Below are 8912 nucleotides of genomic sequence, written 5' to 3'. Positions count from 1 at the left end.
AAAGGACACAGCAACACATGTTGATGCTCCATCACTCTCTGACAAATTAATTATTTCATTCAAGGATCTTATTATATAAGAAGAAGAAAAATATCTAGGTGGCAGCATTTTGGACCACTCGAATACTTTTAAAAAGCATAACGAGTGCTTGGTTTCGGTAATTGGCGCCTTAAAGGAAACCAATCAAATGCTTGACATGTAGTTCCGGAGTCTGATCCGAAGTGACACTTTTTTGTAAACTCCCATCAGAACCACTGCAGGTTGAAAAAGAACAAGCAACCTGCCCAAGTATGTCAACCAGGACACTGCGGTCTACATGTTAGATTCTAACATGCAAAACGGTCTACATGTTAGATTCCAACATGTAGACCGTTTCATGTAAACAATTGCTGCATGAAATGTGTGTGCCTGTAAGATTTAGGAATATATGATGCGTATAGGTCAACGAGGGGGATGCTAAGATTTCCCACTTTTTACTGTTTGTGGGGGATCTATATTATTATTAATTTATGCAGTCCAGCATTTTTTAAAATTTCAGCAGTAACAAGTTGCAAAAGAGGTGTGATTGGTTATGGCTGCGGTTATTTTCCAACTTTGCTTGCTGGGGCAACTAACTAAGCATCACAGCCTCAAATCCTGTCATGGAGATACAAATACATCTGCTTCAAGCCCCAATGCCTTTAACAATCACCATCAAAACCACATCCAAGAGCAAAGACGCTAAGTGGTAGAGGCCATTTCGGCAACCCCCCCTTGCTCCAGATGCTCATTGTTGAACATTGTTACGGTACTAACAGTTGCAACATGCAGGGCTTGGATCGGTTGAATTGCTAGTACAAATGATGACAATTTCCAAGCCTGAATATACAGAACCAGGTGTCCCCGGGTACATTTTTGGAAAGAAACATCCAATCACGCAGCACACAGTCAGGTTATGTACCAAGTGGCGGCTTCAGTATAGGTTGTTCAGATAATTCCAAATATCATCTGCTGAGAAAAGACATTTTTAAAGTCTGTGTTCATCTTGGATGAATTCCGCAACTGTAATAAACTCAATGCGGAAGAGTGATTTTGCTACTCCTTTAAATCGCATCAGCGGCCTGCTTCTTCTTCATGGCAATAGCTGCCGGGGCCCATGGGTAGTCATTGTAAAATGTTAAATCATCTGGGAGAGTCCTCTGTTTCAGTTCGATAACACTGGGAATTGTCTAAGCTAACGAAGAAAGATTCAATGTGTTGATTTGCAGTGAGGAGTAAATGAAGGGTTTAATGTTGAATCATTAAACCCTTATACTTAGGCTTATACTAAACATATTCATCTTTTTTGTCATGTGCACTAAACATGCTGTAAATCTTATAAGTGGTCCATCCTGCACACATATCTATTGCACTCTGGCCATCCTGCTCCTTTTTATCCCAGTTGAAGGTTCCTTTTAGGGGGGGGGGGGGGGGGGGGGGTCTTTTCTGTGCCGATGAGACGGTTCCGGGACAGAGGATGTTGCATATGTTCAGATTGTAAAGCCCTCATGATTTATGGCTCTACAAAATGAATTCAATTGAATCACTTACAGTAACTCGAGACCAGCTGGTCTTTAAATGATCACAAGTTTCACAGTGAAATAACTTGGGTCCCAATGTAGCAGGTGACCTGGAGGTGTGTGTGTGTCTGACCAAATCCAAAGAAAGAAAAAAGATACGGCTTTGTCCTGTGAGAGTAAGATAGAAAGTGGAATACCCTTTGCCACCCAATTCCAAAAGTGTATTACGTTTCATACCTACTGCTAATTAACGGATGACAGAAGGTTACTACTTCCCTTTAAAATCTGATGGAGGGATCTAGGCAACCAAAGTTGTTTTCCTTATGATATATCTTAAATGCGTGCGTCTCATCTTGCCCTTGAACTGAGATTTTTTTAATGCATTTTTCCCTCTCCCGGTTTGCATTTTTTCTTCTACTCCCCTTTACTTAAGAACTACGATGCCGTTGCCTCGCCAGGCCGTTAGGTGTTTCAGCTCTGTAGGCTGAGCTCACTCAGAGCAGAGGCATCAGCAATGGGATTATGCTGAAAAGCCAGCCATCTTAGAGAAAGCAAAAGCACTTGAAAAAAATGCCTTGTGGTTACCAAAGGCTGTTAAATTATCCACCGACCAAAGTTAAAGAGGAGGAGGGTCTTGAATGCAAAAGGCTTTGGTGGGGATATCTGCAGACGGTGCATTGCACATGCAGTCTGGCTCCATATTTAATAGAATCGTTGAAAAAAACGTCCAGCAGTTTACTTTCCCAGCTGACAGGTTTGGCTCTGCTGAGCTCGTTGCTGGTTATGTTGGAATGCCTTCACATGATTTACAGCTTGTCTTGACTTTTTCATTTTTAAATTTCCATCAGACAGTTGTTTCTGTAAGTAGCCTAACATTGAGGGGCATTGACTTACAGGATAATGTACCACGAGTCACACGTCTCCATTATTTCAGTATAGTATCACGCATCTGTCTCCTGGTTGTTGATTCCATCTGTAAACCAGAACTAATGATGACTTCTCGAAGTCAATGCAAACTCTTTCCTGACATTTGATTCCGGTATAGATTTGGCTGTCCGCTCTCTGCAAATCTGTGACCTCTTCAAGTGACACTTCCCAGATGGTCATTTTTCACCAATCTGGTGTGCAGATCAGGATGCAACACCTAGTCGACTGGTGTCGGTCTTTGTCTGGGATGCCACGTTTTTCACACATTCCTGCTGCGCCTATGGCTCAAGTTGCCTGCAGATCTGCCACTTTGGCCCAACTGTCACTCAGATAGACAGTAACGACTTCGCTGGGTCACACAGTGCACCTCCACTCATCTCAAGCAATTATAATTGGACATCCAAACCTTTCTTGGCACTGTGGCACAATCTGAAGACCTGTGTCTATGCTGTGCAACAGTATCTTGTGCTGAAGCAGATATAAAAAGCATTCCACTGAAATGAAAAGGGACCATAAAGGCCATTCTAGCTTCTAAGAGTATTTGGTATCAAAGATGAGTTACTGAAACTTTCTTTGCATTATTATTGCAATATATGCAGCCACCTTTTTTTTTTAAACAAGCAAAACTATTACTGTTACTGTTGATCCCGTTGGTCTAAGAATTAGTTAATTAGAGTGAACATTTGGTATAACTTTTTTTCCTCCACGTAATTGGTCATCAAATGGACATGAGAACATCCTGTTCAGTAAGGTGATGCTAGCAGAGAGAAACTCCCCTGAGCTAGATGTTACTCCCCTGAACTATTCGTTTCTGGGTCTATAGTTGTCCTCCCAGGTAACAATGTAATTTGTCACTGTCAACAGCTGGTACAATACCTCCGTTCATGAGGGGGCCTCTATGGAAACTACTGCTCATTAATGAGGGCGGAGGAACTATATAAGTGGCTGTCGTTGACTAGTGGCATCTTTAATTTCTTTGGGGAATAGTATTGGTTGGTTTGTGCTTGACATAGTATTCTGTACTCGTGCATTCTCGCACATCGTGCACATGTAAAGTTTGTAAGAATGAGATGGACTCTCCCATTATGCCTCAAAGCTATTGTGAGGAGCTGTTTGGATGATGAAGCGTAATAACCAGAGTGCTTACTGTATTGTATTTGATCAGGCAAGCTTTTCTCTTCCCCCATTTATTAGAAATCTCCAGTACTCCAAGTTTTGACATCTTCACAAATGCTGCAGTGTAGCCTTCAAATAAAAGTACAAACCCCAACAACTCTAACTTAAGGATTAAACAAGGGCGCCAATTTGAGCAAATGCAGTAAGTGAACCAGAATAACAACAAATGCAGCCGTAACAGCACAACAAGGAGGATCATTAAGAATTTCACTAGTTTTCAAAGGAACAAAAAAAGTACAAAGCCCTGAGTTAAAGAGATAAAAGTAATCAAAACAATCTTCCCAGCGCCAAATGGCTTGCTTCTGGCTTGTTCTGTAGCAGAAGGATTCCACTTATTCCCTGTGAGCAGACCACAATGCTGGGAACGAGAATAGAGCTCGGTAATAGCCGAGATCGCTCACTGGTGCCCCAATTATATGGACAGAGCTGTTGCCCTGGGACATGACTTAATGACCATAATAAGGCTTGTCTGTCTGTTCAAAATCAGCTTAGAGTGCATCCACGCTGACCTACAGCATCACTCCAGCAATGGTTCAATTTAAACAGGCAGCCTGAGAAGGATCACGGTGTTTATGTGACATAGGTGCGTGGACTACGGACCGTGTCTCCGGTTGAGCCCCCACTTATCCCACCTCATAGCCTTGATGGGGATTAAGTTGGACTTGAGGATTTCTTTTGGCTGTTGGCTGCTCTTTAATTCAGTATGGCTCAGATGCGCTGTGATTAATGGCAGGTACTTAGCTGGGAGACTGGTCAATAAAAGCACTGGTCCAGGAACTTAATACAAAGTTAGATGCCTAAAGGAGAGACCGGCTCCATGAGCACCACCCACATTCGATAGTGTTGCAATGAGCAGAGAGGAAGAAAAAGTCAGCCCAGAAACTTTTTTCGGCCTGGGTACATGCAGTTTTGTTCTTGTGGGAAATCAAAAAACGAATAAATCCCGACAAGATAACCTGGATGTAGGCATGATGCAGCCCTTTAATGCCTGACAAAGCCCCCCCTCCTCAGGTGATGACCGCAGTATTTACGAGGTAGGCATTCACACTGCCTTCGGTCCACGATGATTCATCGTGCCTTTGATTCCTGGAAATCAAGTGCTTCCTAACTCCAACAGAACATGACAACTACACTAAGTACTATCCCTCCTAATCCTCCCATCACCACAACGCAAACACACACGCAGTGGTCGGGGAAACGGTGAAAGTATCCCCTGCAAGGTCACGCGCAGCATGTGTTCTCGTGATGGTTGCGTGTGCCGATGAATGTGCGGTGCGAGGGCTTCTCTGCGGGGGCTGCTGTTACAACACTGACCTCCAGCGTGCGCACACACGGAGCGAGCACGTCGTCCTCGTTGAGGGTCTCCGCAGCTGTCAGTCAGCTGCGCAACGTGACCTCTCCTCAGACTGCTCACTCTATCCATTAAAAACGGGCGCAGGCTGCTGAGACAGACCTTCAGAAGTCCGATCGGGAGGGAGCTGGTCAGCTGAGCGCCACACATCCGAAACCGCGCGGACGGACTGGACGCGTGAAGCAAGCGCTCCTCTGTTAGAAGGCTGCGCTGATTTAGTTTTAAATCGCCAAATCGCCGATCAACTCTCAAACAAGTGTTTTCGCTCGTCTCATCTCTTCCAATAGTCGCCTACATTTCCTCTCCGCTGCGGAGCAAGTCCCCTGCTAGGTTTTTTTCCCCCCCCAAAGTAAAAAGAGAAAAAAAGAAAAAAAAGGAGACACGTGGTAGTTACAAACCCTTCTCAGGACACAGCGGGGACGCGGAGGAGGAGAGAGATGCGGGCGCAGTCAGGATGGGAGAGGACGCATTGAGGAGGGAGTCCGCTCTATGGGAACTATGGAAAATCTACTGCGGAGCAGCTCGCGCTCTTTTGGAATAAGATCTTAATAATGCGTTATCTGCTTTTCTCCCTCTTTTTTTCCCCTAAGGACACACTTGCATGCAGGAAGCGGAATATCGCAGGTGAGGAGAGAAGAACCACCCAATTTGCATTAGATTTCTGTAGTGAAACGAGCGCGAAGGTCTTTGTGCGATGTTTCTATCAAATATTTCCGCAAATTTTATTTAAAAAAAAATCACATCTTGATTAATATCAATACTCAAAATGGATTTTTTGAATATCTCCATCCTGGAGGATGGTATGAATGCAGAAAATATCTCCTCTAATGTTACCTCCCAGGGCAAGTACAGCCAGCTGGCCATCTGGGGGCTGGCCGGACTTGTCAGTTTTCTGATTTTGTTTACAATTGTGGGTAATGTCTTTGTTGTTATTGCCGTTTTAACAAGCAGAGCCCTGAAACCCCCCCAGAATCTTTTTCTTGTGTCCTTGGCCAGTGCGGACATCCTGGTGGCCACCCTGGTCATGCCCTTTTCTCTGGCAAATGAACTCATGGGTTACTGGTTTTTTGGAAAGATTTGGTGTGACATCTACCTGGCTCTGGACGTTTTATTCTGCACCTCCTCAATTGTTCACCTGTGTGCCATCAGCTTGGACAGATACTGGTCAGTGACACAGGCGGTAGAGTACAACCTGAAGAGAACGCCTAAAAGAGTCAAAGGGATGATCGTGGTGGTGTGGCTGATTTCGGCCGTCATCTCCTTCCCGCCGCTGATATCCATGGACAGGAGCAGCAGCGAGGACAGTCCTCAGTGCATCCTGAACGATGAGACCTGGTACATCCTCTACTCCAGCATTGGCTCATTCTTTGCTCCCTGTGTCATCATGATCCTGGTCTATATTCGAATCTACCAAGTTGCAAAGACCAGGACCAGAACAATGTCAGGGAAGAAAAGGGATGTGGACTCGCCGTTGGAGAACGGGATGGAGCAAGTGGAACCCGGCAGAGGAGGATCATTGAAGTCCAGCAAGGAGGAGAGCGTCAAAGAGCAGGAACGTGGGAACGGACACTGCAAGGAGCAGGCCGTCCGGTCCCCCCTACCGAACGATCCCAAACGTCCGCCGACAGACCACGATGACGACTTCGAAGACAGCAGCTCGTCAGACGAGAAACCTAAGAAAAGCTCCGCTTCCTCCAAACACCAACACGACGACAGAAAGGACAGGAAGTCCAGCCGAAAAAGCAGCTCGGCCTCCAAGTACTCCAGCAGAAAGTCTCGAGCCAGCTCCAAGTCTATGGAGCTGTTCTCCTCTCGCCGGAAACGCCGGAGCACCGTCAACAGGAAGAAAGTCTCCGCCGCTCGTGAGAAGCGCTTCACCTTCGTCCTCGCTGTCGTCATGGGTGTTTTCGTTCTGTGTTGGTTCCCCTTCTTCTTCTCCTACAGCCTACATGGGATCTGCCGGGAACCGTGCCAGATCCCAGAGACGCTGTTCAAATTCTTTTTCTGGATCGGATACGTTAACAGCTCGTTGAACCCGGTCATCTACACCATCTTCAACCAGGACTTTCGCAGGGCCTTCCAGAAGATCCTCTGTAAGTCATGGAAACGCTCTTTCTGAAGGCCTTACTGCACGGACGGGGGTTTGTAAAAGACATTTTATCTAGCAGACACAATTTTTAACTGCGATAAGATGATAGTGTTGTCCTGGAGGGCTTCTCACAATTTAATGTTCAGGGATTGTACCAGAAATGAAGAAATGATTGATCTACGGTGCAGAAAAGAGGTAGAAAGTGCAGGCTCCTGTTCAAAGAGGGGACTTTCGCCCTTCAGGCAGCTGTTGGACTCTGAAAAGGCTACGGCTCGTTTCCCCCTCCTCATTGACTCCTTCTCCCTTCACTGAAATACAACAAACCCACTCGTAACAGTCACTGTGAGGCTCAGTGGCTGAGCATGCATGAACTGCTGAGGAAGTAAAGGTTGTCAGAGACACTTGATTTAAATGTGACCTCATTCATATACATTATATGCAGGCCCTGACCATCTCTATTCAGCCGTTGCTTGTGACATTAGATGGTGGGGTCCATCCTCGCTCTCTGGCTCTTACTCCGTTTTGTCCACCTTTCTATGAAATCATAGTCTCAGCATTAGGACCAATGGGACGAAGGGGCTCCTTGCTTACTGTTTCAGAAGCAAAAAAAGATGAACTAAAATCATAAAACAAAGACTCACCCTTGATATCTATAAAGTCATGTTTCTGCATAGGTGTTTAATGTGGGCTCAAACGTGTCAGAACCGGGCATCGCACTGGGAGCTTTTTATCAGAATGTGTGTTTTGTGTGAACTTGTACATGATGCTTGAACTTGTGTTGATACAGTAGCATGTACAGTATCCCAAGTGTCCCCAAGAGAAAATAGAGGGAATACAGAGGTACTGCTGAGGAAAATGGCCTGCTGAATTGTTCACTGTGTGTGTTGAAGACAAAGTGTATAACAGTAAAATCTCCATGGCTATGGTTAGTGAGTTGGACAGTGTATCGCATCTCATCCTGACTGCCAAATAGTAATTGCCTGGTTGTGTGTGTGTGTGTGTGTGTGTGTAAGGCTGCATTCTCAAAAGGTCGTATTCTTCCTTGTCATGTGTCTTTCTATTGTCCATTATCAGTCTTTTCTCTTACAGCCACAAAAAGCACTTGGTCATAAAAACACCACCCTGTTCTAATGTCTGCAGCCCACACATACATTATTAAACACACAAAGACATAACAATACTTAAGTATTTCATCTTTACAGTTCAAAGATGTATAGCCATAAGGGCTATTGCTTTTTTCATTTGTAAATAGAAGAAAGTGCAGTATTATTGTGTAATACACATGTATCAATATGCTTAAAATGTATTGTTTGTGTAATGAACAACGCTTTGAAAGATTGTCATGTTACACCAACCTCTGTACTTTTCTAAAAGAGCCAGTGTTTACTTCCTTCTGCTTTGAGCACATTCAAGAGATCAAATAAAGAGATTACTTCAACAGTTGTTTAAAATCGCAAGATTTCATGACTGCATTCTTCATTACTGTATGTTTGTTTAAATGCATGAATGTTGCTTGTATATACATATATATATATATATATATATATATATATATATATTAAAGTTAAGGCGTTATTACCACGTTAAGAGATTACTTAATTAATTAAATTCCCCTTTATTCACAATTATTTTATTGCACAATAAAGTAATTGGATAAATTGTCGGTGCATTAACGAATAAAGGGCTGTTATTCTGGCCTATAATAAATTTAGAAAAAAATTATCTGTGATATTTCATGGTGTTTGGGGAATGAGTCCTTGTGTATTGGTTGATACAGCCAGTGCTCCCAGAATGAAACCAACGTACAGAAGGTGAATACACTTATGCTAGA

The 8912-nt window shown here is 44.0% G+C and overlaps 1 protein-coding gene across 1 annotated transcript; it reads left to right on the top strand.

The window, feature by feature from the left end:
* The first annotated feature begins 4961 nt into the window (after positions 1-4961).
* On the top strand, positions 4962-8530 carry adra2c (adrenoceptor alpha 2C). Its single transcript, XM_037471608.2, has one exon. It carries the CDS (start codon positions 5759-5761, stop codon positions 7109-7111), a length of 1353 nt encoding a protein of 450 aa, XP_037327505.1. The 5' UTR covers positions 4962-5758; the 3' UTR covers positions 7112-8530.
* Positions 8531-8912: the final 382 nt, after the last annotated feature.

This window comes from Pungitius pungitius, chromosome 9, assembly GCF_949316345.1.
Source record: "Pungitius pungitius chromosome 9, fPunPun2.1, whole genome shotgun sequence".
Lineage (NCBI taxonomy): Eukaryota > Metazoa > Chordata > Actinopteri > Perciformes > Gasterosteidae > Pungitius > Pungitius pungitius.
This window is presented reverse-complemented; position numbering and strand designations above follow the sequence as displayed.

Bases quoted from the DNA above. Each gene is read 5' to 3' on its own strand.
- adra2c (XM_037471608.2), top strand. From the start codon at position 5,759: ATGGATTTTTTGAATATCTCCATCCTGGAGGATGGTATGAATGCAGAA.